General features: G+C 42.5%; 2 protein-coding genes across 5 annotated transcripts in view; one reads left to right on the plus strand and one right to left on the minus strand.

Annotated features, from left to right (window-relative positions):
* Positions 1–10,080, plus strand: part of slc39a10 (solute carrier family 39 member 10) — a 40,801-nt gene extending 30,721 nt beyond the window's left edge. For all 4 annotated transcript variants that reach the window (XM_033617979.2, XM_033617982.2, XM_078174360.1 and 1 more), the window contains 7 exons: positions 55–230; positions 1,622–1,786; positions 1,977–2,085; positions 2,166–2,474; positions 3,945–4,025; positions 7,061–7,251; positions 7,444–10,080. In XM_033617979.2, coding sequence (XP_033473870.1) covers positions 55–230; positions 1,622–1,786; positions 1,977–2,085; positions 2,166–2,474; positions 3,945–4,025; positions 7,061–7,251; positions 7,444–7,596 — 1,184 coding nt within the window. In that variant the 3' untranslated portion in view covers positions 7,597–10,080. The remainder of the gene's footprint in view (positions 1–54; positions 231–1,621; positions 1,787–1,976; positions 2,086–2,165; positions 2,475–3,944; positions 4,026–7,060; positions 7,252–7,443) is intronic.
* A 2,887-nt stretch (positions 10,081–12,967) lies between these two features.
* Positions 12,968–23,609, minus strand: part of dnah7 (dynein, axonemal, heavy chain 7) — a 94,031-nt gene continuing 83,389 nt past the window's right edge. The window contains exons 62-66 of the mRNA XM_033612856.2: positions 23,165–23,395; positions 20,967–21,119; positions 19,414–19,591; positions 18,490–18,593; positions 12,968–13,283 (exon numbers count right to left, since the gene is read on the minus strand). Coding sequence (XP_033468747.2) covers positions 13,077–13,283; positions 18,490–18,593; positions 19,414–19,591; positions 20,967–21,119; positions 23,165–23,395 — 873 coding nt within the window. The 3' untranslated portion in view covers positions 12,968–13,076. The remainder of the gene's footprint in view (positions 13,284–18,489; positions 18,594–19,413; positions 19,592–20,966; positions 21,120–23,164; positions 23,396–23,609) is intronic.

The raw sequence follows: 23,609 nt of genomic DNA on the forward strand, positions 1-23,609 counted from the left end.
GAGAGTAAATAATACTTGTCTTTCATCCCTCTCCCTGTCTGTGTCTCTCTCCAGTGTGGGTGTGGCTGTGGGGGTTTGTATCCATCACCATCATCAGCCTGCTGTCTCTGCTGGGTGTTGTTCTCGTACCCATCCTCAAACAATCCTGCTTCAAGTTCCTGCTCACCTTCCTGGTGGCACTGGCAGTGGGCACGCTCAGTGGAGACGCTCTCCTTCATCTGCTGCCCCACGTGAGTACACCACAGACGGACAAACAGTGGAGACCTTTTGTAGAGCAGCCACTGAGTCTTTACAGCATGAAATGTGCTTTTGTCTTCTCCACCCACACTAATGGATGATATCAATACATTTGGGAGGACTGAATGTATGACAGAAATCAGGGATGGCATGTATAAAACCCTTAAAAAATTGTCTTGAAGGGGACCTATTATGCTCATTTTTAGGTTCATACTTGTGTTTAAGGTTTCTACTGTAACATGTTTACATGCTTTAATGTTTGAAACACTTAATTTTCCTTGTACTGTCTGTGCTGGAACACCTGTATTCACCCTCTGTCTAAGCGAGCTCTGTTTAGCACATCTGTAAGCTGACATCACTTCTGCGTGCATTAACCACATTTTGTGAAACTTTGGCCGCATTAAATATGATCAACCTTCATTGTCATTGTAACACTAAATACTGTTTAATGTTATGTTCACACAGTGAGTGACAATGCAGCAGTGTGACCAGCTACATTATCACAGAGCTGACGTTGAAGAGCTGCTCAAACGCTCATTGAAGTAGTTATGTCGTGACAGGCTTGTGTGCGTCTGCTACTTGTCACCAAGCATCTCGACCTAACGTTATCTTTAGTTTGTATTTTGTCAAAGCCCCATTTTAATATCACATGCTAGCATAGCATAGCTAGCATCAGCTAAGTAAGCTAAATAGAACAATACCACTGCTAGAAACAAAAACATGTGATTGGTTGATGCTTCACCGCATCGTTGGAGCACTTTGCGCGTCCTGCCAGTCCGCAGTGACAAGTGTTGGGCGTCAGTTTGAAGCTTCATGTCATCGGCTTTCATTGAAAATGACTTGTGGCCTGTTGCTGTATCGCTCATAGTGTGACGGCAGCATAAGACACAAAATACGGAAGAACATTATAGGTCCCCTTTAAAGTGGTCTAAACCTGACCTATGGGTCTAATGATTCGTATAAAACTGTAATGTAAATAGCAATATGGCAAAGTGTGATAACTAAACATCCATATTTTCTACGGAAGTGTCACACTTTTCATTTGGGAGTCATGCTGTTGACTGCTGACCTTGTTCCAGGTATTTAGCACTTAGCAATACTGAAACCATCAACTTCCTCTTCCTCTGACCAATTGTCAGTACACGTCTAACGCACCAAGTCGATCATGCGCCATGACAGTCACACAGTGTTTTTCAGTGCTCATCAACCATCTTCCGTTTCACCCACACTACTTATTCTGTTCTTTGTCTCAGCAGTAAGAGGCATCAGGGATTCGATTTGTGTGACTCCTGGAAATGAAATCTATGTACTGATGAATGTGTGATCCTCCTCCCTCGCTCCCATCCTTCTCTCAGTCGTCCTCTGTTTCTCTTCCTGTTTGCAGTCTCAAGGGCAGCACGACCACAGCGCATCTGAGAAGAGTCACAGCACTGATCTGGTAACAGCCTTTGATGGAGTATGGAAGGGCCTAACAGCACTGGCCGGCATCTACCTCCTCTTCATCATCGAACACTGTATCGGCATGTTTAAGCACTACAAAGACCACGGGGTAAGATGAACATGACCCAGCTGTGGATGATGGAGTAGGCTGAATCTTGCTGTTGCAAGACTGTGATCAGGACACTTTATTCTCACAAGCAGCTGCTTTTGTCTGCTGTGCTTCCCTGAGTTTGGTTCTTGTTGATACAGACAGGTATTGAATTTCTGTGGATAAAACATCAAATTTTGTCTGCTCACAGGGCATGAAGAAGACGAGTGAGGAGGGCAAGATTGGCAGGAAGTTGTCAGATCACAAGTTAAATCGGCGCTCAGATGCGGAGTGGCTGCACCTGAAGCCGCTCAGTGAGGGTAAGGAGTGTTCAGTCATGCAGTCTTTACAGCACTTTATTAGCCTCAGCTGTCACTGTAACATCTCCTCCATCCTCCAGACCCCGACAACACCGCCATCTCCTGCGACAATGGTCACAATGACACACAGCTCACAGAGCTCCAGACGCCTGACTCTCCCACCAACAAGACGCCGCTGGCGCCAACAAACCCCCTACAAGACCCCCTGTCACCCACCAAGGAGAACGGACGCAAGGCCAAGAGGCACGGACATTCACACGGCCACGGCCACTCCCACGGTGGGAACTGCCACTCAGACCAGGAGATGAAGGATGCTGGTATAGCCAGCATTGCCTGGATGGTCATAATGGGCGATGGCATGCATAACTTCAGTGACGGCCTGGCTATAGGTTAGTAGGAGGTTCTGGTATTTTATCAGCACTGCGTCCACTTAAGATAAGTTTGACAAAAGTTCTCAGCTCAAGGTCACTTACTGGAATTCTTCCAAAGCTTTCAGCCTCACTTTGTTATCCCTAAGAAACTACTGTGTTAAGAGTTTATGTAGTAATCTTATGGATGTATAAAGACAACTGGATGCAGCATGGGAGGCAGGGCCCCATTTATTCCTATTATAGTTGCTCTGTGGCGCATGTAGCCGAAAAAGTTTGATTTCCTGGAAATTTCCCAGATCTTCTGTGAGGCTCATAGCGCAAGCACGCCAGAGACTTGCAGCAGCCGAGCAGCTAACTTCAGGTTTAGCCCTCCGCTAACTTGAATGGGGATAAAATGATTTAATCATGTAGCTCTGCTAGATGCTAACTGACTGAATGGATCAAATCCCAACAGTGAAACAGGTCATTTTGCGGGGGTTGTGACGCTCAAAAAAAATGTATCCACTGATGTACAGACATCTTTTTCACAGTGTAGGTCTAAGGGAAAAAGTCTTTTAGGGCCCAATGGCGTTACAAGATGGCCCTGGAAGTTGTAATTCCATTTTTTGCCACTATGTAAAATGGACTTCAGAGCCCAGCGTTGTTCCTGGGGTCTTGGGTAAACTATATATAGACCTCACAAAATGACAAAGATACCCCAGGAAGTCATTGTGTGTGGCTTAGGCTAACTGTTTTCCCATGTCTCCAGCCATTGTGTTAACTGAATACTGGATCTAGCTTCACTTTAAATGAACAAACCATAGCCTGTATAAATAACTTTAGTTTAGTTTAGTTTAGTTTATAAGGATCCCCATTGGCTAACGCCTGAGTATCAGCTAGTCCAGTGGCCCTCCTGGGGTCCATTAATGAAGTGGTAAATGAAATGGGTGAAGTCACCATGACGTCACCTGTTGGTTTGTGGGCTACCATTTTGAAGCTTGGAGTTCGGCATTTTGGCCATCACTATCTTGGATTTTTTGGGAGTCAGAAATGTTTTTATGAGAGGGTGAAGTTGGCATGGATACACCTTGCTATGCCTATATGTGAGCTGTCAATCACAAGGTAGCCACGTCCTAAAGCATATCCTGCCTTATGGTCTATTTTACTCTAAAGGGGGACCATAATTTACAAAGTCAGCGTCATGCTATATTGAAGAAGACTTGAAACTGGCGATTGAGACCATAAACTCATTAGGTAAATATTTATTGAGGTAGGGTAGGGTAGGGTGAGAAGTAGGGTCCTTTTCTCATTGATTTCTATACAATCAGACTTCTTTATATGACCAGTGATTTGCCCCCTGCTGGCCATTAGAAAGAACGCAGACCTGGAGGCTGCCCCCACTTCTTAAATGCAGTCTATGACATGACATGAGAGTGGTATTAATATTTCAGTACGATAGCGAACAAACGTATTTCTCCTTCCTAAGATTTCTTCAACTTGTCTTTACAGGCGCAGCGTTCAGTGCAAACCTGACAGGAGGCATCAGTACATCAGTGGCTGTTTTCTGCCATGAATTACCTCATGAACTTGGTAAGTGGAGCGCAACAAAAGAAAGTGTCAAAAAACAGAAAAGAAACTAAACAAAACAAGTCATTTTCTCATTACACACTAGACGCTGCACACTTCATCTATTCAACAAGTATAACAAAGCTGTATTGTGAAGGCCTTGCAGTTAGCTCACATAATGATAACCAGTGTCTAAATCACTGCCTCATGCAAAACAGCTCTTTCTCTCAGTTGGACTGAAACTTTAATCCGAGGGAGTCTCACGACCCTCGGTCCCTTGGAACTTGTTAAAAACCCAGCGGTGTCAATAATCATCACTCTTTTCCTCACTCCGGAAAAAAATGCCCCTTTTTTCCCCGATTAATGGCTTTTTGTCTGACAGCGGCGAAATGGCTCGTCAACGTGTCTGTCAGTGAAGATGATGTACCGTGCCTGGCACACATTGTTCAATACAGTCAGGCTCAAAGACGGTACAGCTGCCGGTGCGTTCATTTGCATTCAAATCTGTTCTCTCCAAGGACCCATTTGATTCAGTTTGACTCAGCAACAATGAACATTTTTGTTGCGAGCAGTGGTTTTTTTTTCCGTTTTACTCCACAGTGCTCTCTTCCGCCTGTTTGTTTATAGTGTGAGGAAGAGGTGGCGAGAGCGGGGTGAAAAAGACAGACAATGGGGCCATCCACAGCAGATCAGTACTAATGATGTGTCTTGTCGTAGTGCAGTTTCCATGCCTCGTTTGTGAGCTTGATGAATAGAGCAGTGTCAATTACGGCAAGAGTATGAAGTAGTGAATAATGGCCTACGTTTGTCTGCCTGCTCCCCCTTGTGTTGACTCGCGGCATCCTGTCTTACTGTTATTGTTGTGTTTAAGGTAACGAAGAGAAAAATCTGCCTCTGTCAAAAGCATCTATATGATGGAGGCCGATGAAACACTCAGTGTTTAGCTGTTTTAAAGGGTTAGTTCAGATCTTTCAAAGTGGGCACTTGTTTATAGTCAGTGTATTACCTACTGTAGATGTTAGGAGCTTAGAGAAGCAGGCAGGAGCATCACCGCTGAAGCTAAGCAATGTACTGCAGTGGACGAGGGCAGCAGCTAAATGTATTTTAGCCACCTAAAAAAATCAATATCATTTTAAGTGTACGCTATATTTAGAATATTTTGACAGCTTTACCTTCCTGCAGGCAGCCCTTTTCACCAGGGAAACCATGAACTGCTCTAGTTCCTATCTATGCTCTCATCAAAACCACCAGACTCCATTGACAAAAACAGTATTTTTAGCTTGCTGGACATGGGAGCTGCTGGTCTACTGCTGCCTCAATCAGTTAGTTCATTTTTCACTAATTGTGTGACTTTGTTGAATCTGAACTTTCCACTTTAAATGCCAAAGTCGCACAATAATACAAACTAACTAAAAGATCAAGGCAGCAGTAGACCAGCAGCGCTCCTGTGTTCAGCAATATTAAATTACTGTTTTTCTCAATGGAGTCTGGCTATGTAGAGAGCAACATAATGGCTATAGTTCCCCGTTGGAAATTGCTGTCTGACAGCAAGGTAAAGCAGTGAAAGTACTCTAAATATAGCACACACTTAAACTGATTCTTTTAGATGGCTAAAATACATTTTGTTGCCGGCCCATCCACAGCAGTGCATTACTTAGCTTCTCGAGAGGTGCCCCAGCCTGCTTCTCCAAACTAAGGAGCGTGTCGACTGACATCTACTGCAGGCAAAACACTGACTATGGATAAGTACCTCATACAAGCCCACTTCAAATGATCTGAACTATCCCTTTAAGTGCTAAAAAATGCTGCAGTCATTGGCTGCCTCTGTGAGGCTTCAGTATAATAAAGAATAAGATGGCTAAGTGCTTTGATTCTGGTCCAACATTTTGTCTCTATTTTGACACAGTCATACTCGAGCTTCCAGATGGTTGACTGCCGCACAAGTCCTGTCTCAAGCTGCACGTGAAGATTTTCGAGATCAGTCTCTCCCGGAGTTATTTCACATTTCCTGTTGATTCGGCGCCCGCTCTTCAGGAGCACTTTGCTGTCATGCTTTCGCCCCCATAGGGCTGCTTGTCAGACAAACCCAGCAGTTTGACAAGTGCACCTCTCAGCTCCTCCTGAACACAAAAGCCGTCCCCTGCCTGGCAGCTGGATGGCAAAGATGATGATTATGAGGGTTCTTTAACCACCCAGAGTGAAGCTAATTGGCAGTGATGGGTGTGTTAATTGCGGTAGATGAGGTGGCGGCAGGCGTGTCTGACTGTCGGACGCGTTGGAACCATGAAGGCAGGAAACGGCAGTTGAAGAGGGGGAAAAAAAAAGAGGGCCATTGAAGTGAGGTGTGTGCAGACTGTCTCTTTTTAACTTCTCCCCCCCTTTTCTCTGGGTTTGATTGATGGATGAGAGCAGAGTGGTAATATATTCATTGAAGTAATTAGCAAGGAAAAGAGGCCGCTTGTTACACAGTGCAGGAAATGTAGGCCACCCCCTTCTCAGTATTCATCTCTCTCTCCAAATCCAGGGCGTTTCCGCTGAGACTTGGGCCTCTTCCCGCATTTGGCCCGGCAATGATTGAAGAGGGTAGAGAGGCTACGGCGTGCATGTGTAATCATAAGTGCATCAGAAGGGAGTTAAAGACATATTTCTTAGAAAGCAGCCGCTCCTGGTCTGTTTTCCACCTGCTTGAAGTCAGATAGCGGCGGCAGATGTACGGAGGTAGTTCACTTTGCCTTCGGTGATGAGGTGAACTCATTCAGAGTAGACTGAGAGAGTAAAAACAAAACACAGCATGACAAGCGCCGAGCTATACACCGAGGGGTTTACATGCAGCAAAGTGCACCACACTTTGCAAAGTGTAAACAGAAATTGGACACATTGCTGTTACTATTACTTTTACCTTTCATAAACAACTTATAAACGAATCGGAATCATTCACGGCGCCGAAGTTGGAAGACCTGAGCGTTAGTTGCTGGGATATGTGTGTCAGAATATGAGATGGGTGCATGGGAATTGCTTTAATGGTGTTTAAATGAGTGTGTGTCTCTCCTGGCTGACAGGTGACTTCGCCGTGCTGCTGAAAGCAGGGATGTCTGTGAAGCAGGCCATTGTCTACAATGTGCTGTCCGCCCTCATGGCCTACGTTGGCATGCTGATTGGCACAGCCGTGGGCCAGTACACACACAATGTCACCAGCTGGATCTTCGCCATCACGGCTGGCATGTTCCTCTATGTGGCTCTGGTGGATATGGTAAGTTGGCACTCTGCACTCGACAGCCCCAGAGTGATAATTGTCAGCCCCCCACAACAACATCAGCTTAACTTTTGCTGTCTCCTCTCCCGCATGGGCAGTCAGTCCACTCCTCGCTTGCCTCCTGATCTGCAATGCTAATTCCAGGAAGTCAGTTTCTGATCCCAACTGCTTACTTTGTGTCTTTCATAGCTGCCAGAAATGCTTCACGGGGACAGTGAGGACCACAAGCGCTGCCAGCTGGGACACTTTATCCTGCAGAACCTGGGCATGCTGACCGGGTTCGGCATCATGCTGCTCATCGCCATCTTTGAAGACCGCATCGTTTTCGATTTTGGCTTTTAGTCGTGGAGAGGGGTTGGGGGGGGGTGCTGGGAAGCGAAGGAGGGGAGAGTTGGATGTATCAATATTGTTCTTCTTGGCCTTAACATGCTTTGTTTGCAATGTAACGGCCCCGTCTTGCATGCAGTGTGGGTCTCGTTCATGGCCAGTGCCTCCATTCCAAACATGCAACGGTAGCTTAATGCATATCTCATGACTCTGCCAGTGATGTTTACACTCTGCTCCTCCATTACCTCTCCTCTGTCAGCTCCAATCTGTCTGCTCCCTGTGAAACAAAAAAAAAAAGAGAGAGAGAAAGAAGAGCGAGGCCGCACACCGACCAGAGAGCACCTCCTCTGCTCTGAACCAGTAACCTCCATCTAAAAAAGAGCTGTAGACGGTAAGGCGGCACAGGAGGCGCATTTCCTGCAGAGAGGCAGCTGCCACGGCCCAGCAGCTCACCGCCTATGCATCATCACCTGTTGTTAGTGTGTTGTCGTCATACACCCCCCTACGCCTCCCCGTCTCCTCTCCGCTCTGTGCTGTGTCCCATCATCCATGCCTCGTACATCTGTGGTGTGTTTTCCACCCGCCATCCATCATCAACCTCTGATGTCATCACGCTGTGTATCAAACATCTCGTGTCTCTCTGTGCCAAGCCCTGGCCACTGGAGCAGCACCACAGCAGTGATGCTCAGTTTAGCTAGCTATTACATCTGGAATAAACCCTTAGCTCACGTGGCTTCACCTCCAAAATGTGTTGACAGCTATAAACTGCGGTGTCAAAACAGAAAAGTGTTCCCCGACTTTGCGTGGGAGAGTCTAAATGGCTCAGTGTTGTTTTCGTGCTTCCTCCATTAATTACGTCAGAGTTGTGTTTTATTGTCTAATTTGATCTTTGGGATTATTAAATCTTTGTAGTTCAGAGCTAACACAGCTGCCAAAGCCTTTACAAATAAGCATTTAAGACTTTAATGTTTTTGTTTAGATACTAGATGTCACAAATGTCTGACCAATTTTCTTTTTAAGGGTTTGACAATCTGTAGCCAGAGGAGACATATCCTTATTAGGCCTTTATATACTAGATTTCTTTGTAAGAATCAGCAGCTTCAAAATGTGAATTCAGAGAAAGACTAGCTGTTCTTGTCTTCATCAAAGTGTTGTAGTTTACTAGATTTATTTAGGGTGCCTCTTTGAGTTCCTAAAAGGTGCTTTGTCCAGCTGGACTGCCCTGTAACGGACATTTAATTACAGTAGGAGGTCGAGATGTCACACAAACGCAGATTTTTTTTGATGTACTGTAAATATATGAGGTCTTTATAGTATCAGTAGCGGAGCAGCTAAAAGCTAACTTTTGTTGCTGCTAATAGTTTTAAAGGTACTTCTGTCAAGGAAACCTCCTGATCATCTGAGACAGACCTAGTAGAAGGCTGTGCTCTTGTACCACAGCAGAACAATATACTGTGTGACAGCATTCCCTGCACTTGTAATCCATGTTTAACTCGAGTTATCAAACCACAAAGACAAAGATTATTATTATTTTTTATACTTTGACAAACATTCCCAGTGTATGTTCCTGAGGGTGCACATTGTTGTCACTCTGCTGACTGTGCCAAAACTGGCCCCATTGGGGATTCTCAGTGGCTGGTGCTTGACACTGCCCCTCCCCCCTCTGCCCCCCTACATTCCATTGGCTGTCCTGCAGCTCACACGCTAAGATAGCTAGCCTAGCTTCAGCTGCTGGAGCACACAGATAAATGTGTGTGGCTTCATTTATCCTGTCACTGTGTGACATCCATCATGCACGTCTCAGCTGGCTGTAAATCATCGTCAGTCACATTGAACTCGTGTTATTGACCTGACTGAATCATGCATGAAGCATGAGTGAAACGGTACAGACACTGTTGAGTGTACATTTGTTTTTTTCATTCTTTGTACTGCAAAGTTAAACTATTGACAACCTTTGTTACTTTTTAAATTAAATGTGTGTGAAGATCATGAGGGATTCTTTGGGGCGCAGTGAAACTGCATTACTTCTATCTTTTTACAGGCATTTTAAGACTTCATCTTATGTTCAATGAGACCCGAATGTATTTCATTTTGTTTTAACATCAAATACAGTTCATAATTTGATGTCTTTAAAATAATCATTTTACTTGGCATTCATTCAGTTTCCTACAATATTCATTTTGGTTGAGTTTTTTGTATTTAAAAAGATTAGGGGTCTTTTTTCTGAAACATGTATAAATACAATCTAATCTGTACTGTCAAGTGTGAGATACGAGTCAATTACACTTTGGACACTGCGCCCCAAAGAACACACGTCTTCACTGTTTATTGGGCAAAGAATTGTCTGTAAAATGAAGGTCCATGATTGTTCTCATTTTTGCTTTGTTGTCTGTATGTTTGTTCAGTAATCTGGATATAAAATGCAAAGTGTGACATCCTTGCTGTTTGCCTGTCTGTGCATTCTCCCCATTACGAAAGGAAAATAAACTCTGAAAAGATCTCTGATGGTTGTGGCATAATGTTACAGAGACGACTTGTGTGCGGCTGCAAGACCACAACAGCGTAACACATCTATCAGTAACATTATTCTGCCTCTCGCTGCTCCGCTTTCTGTTCGTCTCCTACTTCAGTTTGCGTCTTCAGATCAGCGGGTTTAGCAAAGCTGATTCTTAAATAAGCGTGGAGGCTCAAGGGACGATGTATACATTTAGAAACCAAACAAATGTATGAGGTGCAGCTGAGTTACTGTAGTACCATGGTGCTGTGGATGTATTTCTACCATCAGCAGTCGAGCTTAAACAAAGTACAACACAGTGAAATCAATTATCAGTAATGGCTGCTGTAATGTTTGGCCACATTACCGTTGTGTCCTCATATACCATTGCTCACATTCTAAGTACTAGCTAACATATACTTACAGGTAATCTACGCTCACCTGAATCATCACAACACTTAAATACTTCACCCACAAAATGACTATTTGTCTGTCAATTACCTTCCCTGTGTTACGTTAAATTTGTGTTTGTAAAACTTTGTTTTTCTGGCATGCCTACACAGGAAACGAAAAATCCAAAATCCTCCTTTTTCTCAAATTCTTCATGAATCTGAGAAAAAGGAGCCCATGTTTAACAATCGCAAAACTATATCAAAACATCCATTTACAAACTCTCACACAACTCTTGCAGTGTAATTCCAAGTCTCATTAATCCAGTCGTATGCTCATAAATTCACAAACACATGCATTTTGATAAAATCTTACTATTTAAAACACTTGAATTTCCATGACCAGTCACAACATGCAACATGAACAGAGCTGTTAACTCCAATGTTACTTATTATGTTATTATCATGATTATAGGAGGTCAGTGGACACGGAGCAGTAGAGCTCCTGCAGTGGAGGAGTGACAGCGGACATTTCAGTTGGCTCTCTGGTTAATTTAAAAAAATAACATAATACTAGTCCATACCCATTGAGTGCACAGTTGCCCATGTACAGTTTCACATGGTGTGTGTTTGGGATACAGGTCATAGGAAATTGCAGATTAAATAGTCAACTGAACCCATTAAGAAGAGCAATGTATTCAGACAGAGTTTTTGAAAAATGTGGGACAGACAGAATGACTGACTGACAGAATGACACACTGACAGTTTCCATGATTATGTACAGCATAGCATACCATGACTTAGTCATACCAAAACTTAGAAAAAAAAACCCCTAACATTGGTCCACAGGGGGGGCCACAGCGTTCGGTCACATTTTAGCCATTTAGCATTTTTCTGTTGTTATAGCACCACCCAGTTGCCAATTACAGTTAAATTTCTCCAGTCACCTTGAGGCATCCTGTTCTACATATCTACCATGTTTAGTAAAAATCGATATGGCGGTTAGGCCTAGATAAGAAATCAGCTCTCTAGCACCCCTATTTTGTTTGATCAGGTCAATAATGGAGGGGGTCCCCTCAGATTATGTGTGGTCATATGCCTACAAAGTTGCATGGTGATCGCTGAAACCCTTGAGATGTTATACACCTTTATGTGATGAGCCACACCCTCCGCAATATTCATTGCCTTATAGAAGCTCAGTTTTAGTAAGTTTTCCAACTTTTGCCAAGAGGGAACTTTAGATATTGGTCCCTAGATTATGTTCACCGAGTTTCATGCAGATTGGTCAAATTTCCTAGGAAGAGATTGACTTTAAGTGTTTTTCAAAAAATTCAAAATGGCGTAAAATCTATATAACCGGAAGTTATGGGTTCTTGAGGCAGATTTGTTCCTCATGAGGAGAGGCATCTCTGTGCAAAGTGTCATGTCTCTACTACATACGGGGCATGAGATATGCCCATTCAAAGTTTGACATTTCAGTCGGTTGCTATAGCGCCCCCCTTTGGCCAATTGATGTAATATTGCTTCATTGGCATCCTCCCATGACCCTCTACCACTGTGCCAAATTTCACATGGATTGACCAAGTCAGTGAGGAGAAAAACATGGAACAGACACACAGACACACACACCCACTGACAGACAGAGTTTTCATCATTATATAGTAAGATAAATAACATGCTCCATACCTTCAAACTATCACACTCTACCTTTAGAGAAGTTAAAATCAAAGTGCAGATTGGTGCTCAGAGTGACAGATGAACGCCCAAAGATGCCCATGTCAACGCCCAAAGATGCCCATCTTAAAAAAGCAGCAGCGTTTTTGAATGGAAACATGTTAAACCCCACCATCCTACATCATTGTTCTCACCACACTTGACGGGCATCATTTGAACATCAGATTCAAACTGTGTTCTAATGTAATTCCAGCTTGCAAGCCTACAATAAGGAAAGGTACATGATGGTTAACAAACGTCATGTATCAACACATATTACAGCTACATTACATCAACTGCTACGGTAAATAAATTTGCTGTTATGTTACATTATGTGAAAGATTGTCAACAAAGGATTACTGTAACAGTTTAATTACACACAACAAAACTCTGACTTTTACAAAACTGTCAAGAATTATAGGTTGTGGAATTCCCAGACTTTAAAGGTTTTCTATTACCATGGAAACCCTGTTAACAAATGTTTTGACACAGTTTTGCTATTGTGAAATGTGGCCCCCCTTATTCCAATCCATCAAGAATTTTCTCTGTTTTTGGATTCTCCGTTCACCATGGAGTCATGTAAGAAAAACAATTAATGTATATAAAATGATCATCTTGTGGGTGAAGTATTCCTTTAGGGTAACTGGAAATGCAAGAAGCCCAGTGACCTTTGACACTACTGCTTGTAATCCATAGTAGTCCATTCTCTGTGAAGACAGTAAAGACACAAGCAGTGCCAGTACTACTGTTTCATAACAGTACTCCAGTCGTCATTGTTACCTAATTGTTACTTCCTGTCACTGTTGTATTCATTTAGATTTTTATGTACAGTATAAAACAGAGACTGCGTGTTTTCTTTCCATTGGTTTTTAATGACATGTCAGTGTGAGACAAACAGACTAGGAGCTGAGCTGGCAGAGCAGTGCTACCCCTCGTCTGATCCAGTGCTCAGCGGGCACATTGGAGTTGAGCGTCATGGCGATGACATAATTTGTGGAGTGGCCTGTGGTGGACAGGGTGCCACGCCGCTCGCTGGTCTTGTAGACAGGCGCCATGTAGCACATCCTCTGGGGGATGTCCTGGCGTTTGATAGGCTTTAGCCACATCTGACAGAGAGAACGGGGACACAGAGGGGCAGACTGGGTCAAATGGTGTGATTTTAAAGTTTAAGCTGTGGCTGCCACATTTGCCTTATCTACCTCGTTTCGCTACTTTAGCAAATAGTCACTGTCATTTAGAGACTGTTTCCACTCAAAACATTTGACTGGTGAAATTATTAAACTGGAAAATTAAATTCAGTGTGCCTCTACTGACAAAAAACAAACTTAAAAGTCTTGATTATATGACAGATACATGATGATGGGAACGGTTGTTGTCAAAAAACCAAAAAGATCAGACTGTATTCATGGTTCAAAGGTCAGGACATGAAACACAGAGAAAATTAACCTGGCTCTCCATTTATCATCCGAACATTAACTAACAAATTTGAACTTTGGGGACATAAACTTATAAAACAATAACATTAACAAGGAAGAGCCCCCCCCCTGGGCTATTAAGAAGTCTTGGTTATGCAAAAGGGATAAACTGGGCCACTCAAAAAAAAACAAATTTAAAAAAAAGAAAGGGAAAAGAAAAACAAAAACAGTTTGTTGAGTTGCAGCCAGAGAAGTACTCATCTGGTTCCATAACGGGCGCCTCTGTGAAGATTTACATTTCAAAGCCAGCCACGGCAGCCTCTGTTGTGATTTTTCCCCCCACATATAATAAACACATTTTTAATTAAGTTCCGCTCTTGTCAAAAACTGATTCTGTTAATAACTTGCCCTGAAATGTCTGAATATTAAAAAACTCAGTCTTGTGCATTATTCATAATCAGTGAATGCATTGTGAAGAGGAGAGAACAGAGGGAGAATTAAAAAAGAAAAAAAAGAAGGAGGAAAACTTGATCAGTCCTCGCTCTCTGCCACTGGCACTCTGTTCCATCACTCTGTCAGTCTGTTTTCATATACCATATCAAGCTCTGTTAATTAATAAAAGGATGAGAGAGCAAAGGAGCGAGGCTTCCTGCAGGCACAATGTAAAAAACAGAAGTGCTGAAGCTGCTGCTCAGCGTCGGGTCCAGAGAACACGGCGCTGTGAACATCCTCCAGCTACAGTTTGGTGGTTGTTGTTCACTTTCTCCTCGGAGACTCGCAATATTGGTCTCTGATAATTTTTTTTTTTTTTTTTTTTTTTAAAAACAGCCAGCTCGTAGGAGTTTACAAGCTGAATAATGATGGAATCTGCCCCATTTTCATAATTTGATACGTGAACAGAGATTATTTTTCTTCTCTTTTGACACCCTGAAAGATTCACAGGAGCAGAATCAATAAACCTCCTCCCCTCAAACTTTATGTAACAATATGTTATGCAACAAGGATTTTTTTTCCACTTGACTGGTTGCCTGCAGTGTTTTTCACCATTAACTTCCATGCAATCTTACATTACATACATATTCAGACAAGAAAAGTTTGTCTCTGCATATTTGTACTTTCAGGCAGGTCAGAATGCACCAGATTCTTAAACCAATTCCATCCAGACTATTATCTTCACACAAGAGATATTAAAACACCAAAATCTGATAACCTTGTAACTTATAAAAAAAAAAAAAAAAAAAAAAAATTAAACTTCAAAGGAGGGATTCTGATTCTTGATTCCTCGAAGGATAAAAATGTGAGAACTGTAGATGTTGAAATTAAAAATGTTTGAGCACTTTAAGGACTTTATATCCACGTGAGCTTAAAAGTTGAGTTAAAAAAAGTCAACTTTGACTTCCAAAAGAAAATCCATTAACTTTGACGCCAATGGATGAGAAGTGATATGATCAAAAGCTACAGAAGAGCTACTAAATGGACCTTGAGGTGAGATTATTTGATCATCTATGTCTCAAATGTGTAAGTAAGTCTGTTTTTGTAGGTAGCCTGGTTCCAGGCCTTTCAGTTGCCACCCGAATCTCAGATTTCAGACATGAAACCCATGAAACTCAAAGCTTGTGTGGATAAAAACTTCAGGAAAGAAGTTCAGTCTGACTCCCAAGATGCATTTCAGGCAGGTGAGAAAACTGATTTTTGCAATCTGCACCTTAAATCGCTTTAAGTTTGATGTCTGGGTCAATTTTGGATGAACTCAGCAATTAAAACACAGTGTTTCATTAAAAGGAAACTTCAGTATTTTTCTACCTGGACCCTATCTAAGGCTACATTCCTACTACACGTTTCCTCATGTGCCACGGATATAATTTGCAGAGTAGTGTGGACACAGAAATCAATTTTTTTCCAATCAGATTTGGGACATTGTCATATGCGGTCCTAAACCTGACATAAATCCAATCACTGCCCATGCGACTGCTGTGTGAAAGGTCATATCTGAATCCATGTTTTTTTCAACTCATACTTGACTGTGCAGGCAAAAATCACTCACCATACAGTGATGGAGCGGTCTGTTGAAACTACAGAGGGCTGCTGTAACCATACCACTGCCTGATTCACAAAAAACACCTCAGTTCATCTTTTCACTTCTCTAGCGATCACCAATTCAAGTTTGGTTAAAATAAACCTTTAATTCACCCAGTTAGATGCAAAACTATCATTCGGTTTCTATGGAAATAATGCTGGCTCTATATATGCTAAAATTACTGTTTATTTAAATGGAATCTGGTGTATTTGGGAGCAACTGACAGTGGCAACTGTTTCAGGTTAAACAAAGAGGATTTTACTCTCTAACAAAAAGGTCTATCTCTGTAGGGATCTTTTCCACAATGTTGGCAAACATTTAAGCCCCGTTTCCACCGAGCAGTACGGTATGGTACAGTTTGGTTCGGTACGCTTTTTTTTTTCTTTTCCACTGTGAAAAGTTGTGGATGGTACCGATGGAACCATTCCATACCGTTCCTATTTTTGGTCACCCTTCTGTTGGGGTACCTAGCACACAGATCTGGTACTAAAAGGTGGAGCTGTGAACACTGCAGTCCGTTGATTGGTCAATACCGGACAGTCACTCTGCTCAGGGCTGAGCTCTGGCTGGTTTTTACACTTATGTAACCACTGTTCATACTGTGGAGAGTTTTATGTAAGGGTTAATGCCCGACGAGGTGTCCATTATCAGGAATTAATGGACAACGAGGAGGCGTGAACTGCGAAGTCCATTAATTCCTGATAATGGACACCTCGTCGGGCATTAACCCGCTTATACCATGGTCATTTACCAAAGAAATGAATATTAAATCAATTATTTATGCTTTAATGTGTTTTACAGTTAAAATCATGAGTTTTTCACAAGCCACAACTGAGCGGACTGTTTAATCTCTGTAGTTCACAGGCGTTGCCATGGAAACCCACTGTGGCCGCAGCATAGAGAGCATAGCGACTCTGATCAGTGAAGGGAAGTGAGATGATGGCTAAACGTTACGTGATATTATTCAGAAGATGATTATTTCAGAAAGCCAGTGCACTTCTTACCACTTGTGTGTTAGAGAGGATGATGTGCAAAAAAAACTTGAGATAGGCTATTACTTTCATGATTCATTGGCGTTCATTTATAGGCTAGGCCCAAGAAAATTTGTTTCAAATATTCAACATCCAAATAATAGCCTAGTCAAAATCGTTTTAAATTGCAACAAATAATTCATAAGCATATAGTAGTCGAGATTAAATCATATAAACACATTAACAAATTAACGATTGTTTCCTATTTATAATTAAATGCTACATTACCATTAATAGTGAAATTTGAAAGTGATATGGGTATGTCCATCATAGTGGCATTTGAAGGATGAAGATTGACAGATTGAGCATTGCTTGTTGGGACATTTGGAGACGACAAGATGTTGCTCCAGTCTTGTCTCTCCTGCGCTGACGGAGCCCAATAAGCCTGCAGGCTGCTCTCACACCGATGTCCCATGACAGTGTTGATCTGACGAGTTTCCAGGCTGGTGTCAGAGAGCCGACCTACAGCTGTGCTCCGGGGGCTGTGATTGGTGTAGACCCGTGACTCCTTGTGCCGTTTCTCCCTTTTCTTTTCATTCGCTAACCTCTCTTCTTCTGCATCCCAGTCATCAAAATGATCAAATTCACCAAATAAATTAAATGAAATGATAAAATCACTCATGATGCCTGTTGTAATCCGTTACCTCTGCTCTGAGTCTCCGTTGCTATGGTTACAAACTAGCAGTTGAGCCAGCGCAATAATTTAGAACCTGTCATCAGGCAATTTGAACGGAAAGTCTTTTTAGCTGTCCTATAACACCTTTTAACGGACACCCTGCTCAGAATTGAGTATTCACCCAGACCATGGTATAAACATTAGTATACTATAGCTATAAAATGAAAGGATGTTTTGCTGCCTCTCGCAGCAGCTGTAGACTGAGAAAAAAGAACTTCATTCACTGGGCCGACTGCCGGTGACTTTTAAGGTGGAACGTTAACTTGTAACGTTACACAATGCATGAGGTGACAACATGAATCAGTCAACACCTTAAATATATATAGTAATGAGTGGATCTTCAAGCATTTCTATATATTCATTTCGACCGAGTTATGCATTTATTCTAATCCTCAGCCTGTTTCGCTGCTGCCAGCTGGAGCCCTGTCGCTAATACTGGACCAGTTTCAAAAACTGTTGTCTCCATTAGTCACTTAAACACATAAACATGGGAAAATAACTCACTCAGTCACTCAGAGACCCCTCAGTCGACTGAGATTGCCTCAAGTCGAGCAGTCTTTTTTTCTGCTAGTCAGTGTGCTGTGCAGCGTACTTCTCGGGATGTTTTGGTTCCCAGATTTTGGTGTGGAGTGAGCACTCTTGACTTTCACGCTACTTTTTGGTACAGATGGCTGCGGACATGATCTGCTTGGAAGTGGTGAGTTTACAGCTCACAGATACTTCATATGACACAGTCTCTGGCTTTTGTTGGATATCTAGTGTCTGCAAAAAATGTTGTTACACATTTCCGATTCATCATTAGCGCCGGGGGCTTGTTAATCATATTCCATGAATGCCACTGTCACACTGAATGTCCCGTTGAGCCATGTTCAAACTTTAGAACTTTATATGAGACCTCTGGCTGGCATCTTCAGCTCAGAGCAACAGCAGCTGAGTCTCAAACTGTCCACCATGCCTAACTGATGGATAAAACATGATTTCTCAGGAACAGAGTTGAAATAACTATAAACTTGTGGTCATAAACCTAAAGCAGAGTGCTTTGTTTTTATATTTTCTCTTATATATATATTTCCTCTTCCTCTTAAATATCTGTGTACTGTGTGTGCTCCTCACCACAGGCATGGGGTCATGCAGCACTTTGGGGTAGGACTCAGCAAGAAGTTTGGTCTTTCTGTCCCAGCGAGCGCCATCCAGAAACAGACCTCTAACGTACACACCTGAGTGCCACAAACACAAACAGGTACAATTCAGAAGAAGACAGGTTAGTGTTACTGTCAGTATTTCCAACTACCCTCTACTATCTTTACATTCCCTGCATATATGGAGGAACCCTGTGAATATGATGCTTGTTGGCTCTTTAAGCAACCGTTAAACTTTATGAACCCAGCTGAACTGACCTCTGTGCTGTAATACTGTCTTCTCATAAAGCATGTGAGATCTCCTATTAATAGGGTGGGAATAAAGGCTGAGATGTGGAGATAACTGGCTGTTGGCATCCTATCAGTATCACACCCCCAAATGCACAAACACACTGTCAGTTTTGAGCTTGGCAGTATGGGCAGTGTTAGTGTGATGGGGCCCCAGCTGGGAACTGATTGAGGGTGAGGCTTTATGTGAGACTCTGACTGAGAATCTTACAGCAGAGCTGGAGGCACAGCGAGGGGCTGACGCAGGCCTGCGTGTAGATGAGAGAGGGGAAGGCTTTGCTTTAACTTGCACTTTACACTGCCTCTCTTATATACAGTCAGTTTTTATCTAGTTGTTTCTTCTCTTCCACCCACTGCTTATGTTCTTCTTATTTCACTTTCTGCTTTGAAACCTCACTTTTCATCCCCTTGTAACCTTTTTAATCTCTTCTTTTCTCCTTCCCTCCACAAGTGCTCTCAGTCAAGTGCTCTGCTGGTGTTTATTCTCTATGGTTTGCTGAATAGGGCCAATATATTCTATCAGAAGCTGCTATTACACCATCACTTTTACTTCCCCCTGAACATACCCTTTCTCTCCCTATCTTCTCCACTACCCCTGTTAGTATCCTACCATCTTTTGGGGGCTGTTTGTACTGTTTGTCATCCAGGACCTCGAAGTCAAAGCCAAGCAAGTCAATTGGGACGGTGTGTTTCCTAGCGTAGTTCTGCTGGCTGCCTGTGAGGAAGGCCTGGGTGAAGAAGAATCCTGACACCCAGAATACAGCAGGCGTACCCTGATCATACCAGTCCTGAAAACACAGCAGGCCAGAGAAGAGAAGGACAGTTATAACTAAAACCAGCCACAACACAGATTCCACAGTAGTAATCATATCACATTTAAATGCAAAATTGTTTTGTCAAATTGCAATTCTTTACTTGATCCCATACGCATTTTTGTTTAGCATGTTAGCGGGCTAAAATGTGCTGATTAGCACAGAGTAGAGATGGGAATGTCTTTACTTTTGCAAATGTTTGGTCAAACAGTAGCCTACTGGACAAGCAAACAACAGCAGCAACAGAGACATAATCACAGATACTGATAGTGTGTTAATCACTATCTGTATTCTGTCCAGGAGGACTTAGTACTTAAATCCACACGCCACAGCATGTGGATTAAAGTACCCACTTGCCCCCAACCGTACCAGCTGTTTGGACAGAGTAATGCAAGCTGTATGTAAAATTAATGAGGTTACAGTAATTGCCACATTCATTATATAGCTCACTTAAGTACAACAAGGATGGACCTGTGCTTCTCGTCTTTGTGCTACTGTAAACTACACCACAATGTCTTGGAATATTCAGTCTACTGAACACACTGAGAACAAACTGATGTTCCTCCTCTCAGCTCCCTTGAACACAGCAAACAATCATATACCCTAAAATGTCAAGGTATTCTGTTAGGTCAGCATGCTGTCTCGGATAAGAAACCCGTGACTTTTCAGTTCACCCTGTGGGGAGTCATGGGTGGACATTTCCATTGGATAACACACACACACACACACACACACACTGTACATTCTTTACACTCCACTGAGTAATGATGAGCAGGAGGAATACAGTGTGTCTCCAGTGGAAATAGGAAGGGAAGATGATTGTTGATGAAGGTGAAGAGGTTCACTTTGCAGTCTCACATGATAATGTCATGTGTCTGCCTGTGTTCCCTCTAGAACCCTACTCAGGAGTGCAAAGCATTCCTAAACCCCCTGACCTTCTGTGTGCTGACGAGGGAAATGAAGTGGTCTTGTGGAACTCAAGTATGACACAGCTTAAGGCAGGGTTTCAGCTCAAAGTATGCACAGTATGTTACTGTTATAACTTTTTCATGTGATACTACTGTAACTCCTGAGAGGCAAAACACTGGCGAAGTAAAATAACCCCAAACAAAGACAAAATCTGTTTGTGTGGTCCAACAGCATTTGAGCAGTGTTTTCCATGTAAGTGACCATGGTGATACACATTTGTGACAAACCCGAAATGCTTCTTAAGTTTAATAACATCTGATTTTAAATATTAAAGCCATGGGCGGATTATGACACAATGAGCCCCCTGACACTCTGGGCCCCTGGGCCTGTGCCTGTTGGGCCCGTTCAGTAATCCATCCATGATTACGGCAGGTCTTTGTACCTGTAAAAACTTGAGTCGTTCCAGGAAGTCATTGACGTAGCTTCCCAGCGGTTTAAGGCTGGGGTAGGACTTCTTCATCCACATGCCCGGGACACGACCCGTCAAAATGCCGCTAACCACCTCCTCCAGCTCTGCAGACATCACTACCTGCCCCTGCACATCAACACACACACACACACACACACACAAATACACACATTCAGCCACAAACAAGTGATTAACTTCTGCACTGCTTGCGAAATTGTTTTAGCTCTGTTTAAGCACTGAATCGCATATCAGAGAAATTTCAGCTTGTCACTGAAATACCTCTCTGTAGAGATAGGTGACAGAGAGCCACATAATGGGAACTCTTATTTGCTCTGTAGGGGGTCTTTGATACAAGTATGAAAGACGATGTGCTCATTCCCCTTCCTGACTCTTTATGCTCTCTCCACTTCAATCCTCTGAGACTGGTGCATCGCAGGAGGAGAGGAAATGTGTGCGGAGTATGTTTATTAAATGGTATAAAGAGACACATGTGTGTGCTCAGGCATGTTTCTTTTTTTTGAATGTGGTGTAATTAAGAGTGCAATGCTACACATATTCATGCACATATGTTCAGATAATGTTCTGTTTTCAGCGCTCTGTGAACTAAATAATTACAGTGTCTTTAGTGTAATGCGGTCCAATTACAGGCCATGTGTGAAATCTCCAAACCTTTGGAAATACAAATTCAGTAACAATTTTGCCTGAGGACGTTATGGCTTAAGTAGATACTTTCACTTCCTCAAGTGTGTCTATTGGTGGCATTTTGAAAAAAATAAGAACAACAATAACACTGATTAAAATTATATTAAGGCTTTAAGACAGCTATATTTGTGAGTCTGCTAACTGCCTAATTGAATCTTAGCTCATCACATACAGCAGTGGTGTTACTGCCAACTACTTAGGCACCCTCCCTCATGTTCTTTTTGCCAAAATAAATGCAAAGACACAATCCAAGTATCAAACGAGTCCTTCAGAAATGTGACATCATATATATATGTTCATATTTTAAGCCATGCTAGCAGTGTCGCTCTAGGGATAGGAATGCCTGTCACCACTTTGGTCCGGACTGAAATGTCTCAACAACTATTGGATTCATTACCATTAAATCTGGTGCCGTGAGGATGAATAGTAATAGCATCGGGGATCTCAGCCTTAGCTGTATTAGCATGCTAACATGACAAATGATACATGATAAATGGTAGTCATCAGAATGTTAATGTCGATATTGTGTATGCGTTTACATTTTGAAGTTAGTATTTAACTCAAAACACTGCTGCTCCATAGTACAGCCTCAAAGAGCCGTTAGCACAGCTGTAGATTATACTGTACAGTCCGAAGCCTCCGCAAAAGGAAGTGAATTGAATATATAATGGCCCTGCAGGAATGGAGATACTGTATGTAGCAGGGTGAGCTCAGTTCCTTTCAATGCTGCAGAGGATAAGAGCACTTTCTGAAAGAATGTCAAGAGCAGTAGTTAATGATTTAGAGACTGGCTGCTTCATCCCTGTCAGTCCCAAAGGCTCAATAACATTCTATAATGTATCCATTTCAGTTTTTCTACAGTTCATTACCTAATACTTTAACCTTGTGCATACTCTAACAACACTGCTTTGAAGTACGAAATAGAGTAACATAACGTACATAGATTTTTCAGGAGGTAGCAGTTCGTCCATACACTGGTTCATTTCCATAAATTGCCCTAAACTTTCACAATTACTGTCCGAGTGTTTCCTTATAATAGGAAATGATGGTGTTAGATTAGTGCATCTCGAAAGTTGTGCTGACTGCTTACAGTATCTGTTTTTCGGAGGATGTATTGCCGGAGTTTTCTCTGTAATCATTCAGCAGAGGTGAGCTTCCTCTGATGAAATATTGCCTTCACCGCACAAAAATGTGAAATCAATGATGATTCATCATTTGGCCTTACTGTTTATCTAAAACAAACACATTTAGTGTAATTACAGCACATTTGGCCATGCATCATGCTATAAGTATCCGAACAATAAGGATCCCTGAGAATGAGTTAAAAACTGAACAGCTCCTCACCGTTAATGCTGATATAAATATAAGGGGACACAGATCTGACGTGGACAATGTAATAATATAATAGCAACTTTTTGTTTTTGTTTTGTTTTTTTACATCCAAACCCTTGTCTACCTTTCTGGCGTACCTTTATGGCCTTCTGAATGTTGACACAGGAGTTCCGGATGGTGCAGAGCAAGTTGTTGAAGCGGCCCATCTCCTGCACCAGCACTGTATTCATGCTCTGATTGTAGCTGGTGGGAAAGCGCCTCATCGCTGCCTCCAAGTCAAAGTCTCCAGGCAGCTTGCTCAGGACGTCAGCTGCCACATCAAAGACCATGTCATCTGAGGATTTGGCGTCTCCGCCTGAAGAGCGGGACTGATCAGAGACACAGAGCGACAGAGGACGGATGAGAAGGGGAGGCAGGACTTGTGGCTCGGATTGGTTTGACAGTTCATCATTTCTGGAGGAAATTATCTTTTGCTGTCTTTGACTTGTCAAATTATGTATTCCCTTTCAAGGACTCTTTCGCATTGGCGCTATTTTTTATCCTGAAAAGGCCCTGATGTTAAGAGGTTCTGACTTCTGACTT

Source organism: Epinephelus lanceolatus, chromosome 14 (assembly GCF_041903045.1).
Source record: "Epinephelus lanceolatus isolate andai-2023 chromosome 14, ASM4190304v1, whole genome shotgun sequence".
Taxonomy (NCBI): domain Eukaryota; kingdom Metazoa; phylum Chordata; class Actinopteri; order Perciformes; family Serranidae; genus Epinephelus; species Epinephelus lanceolatus.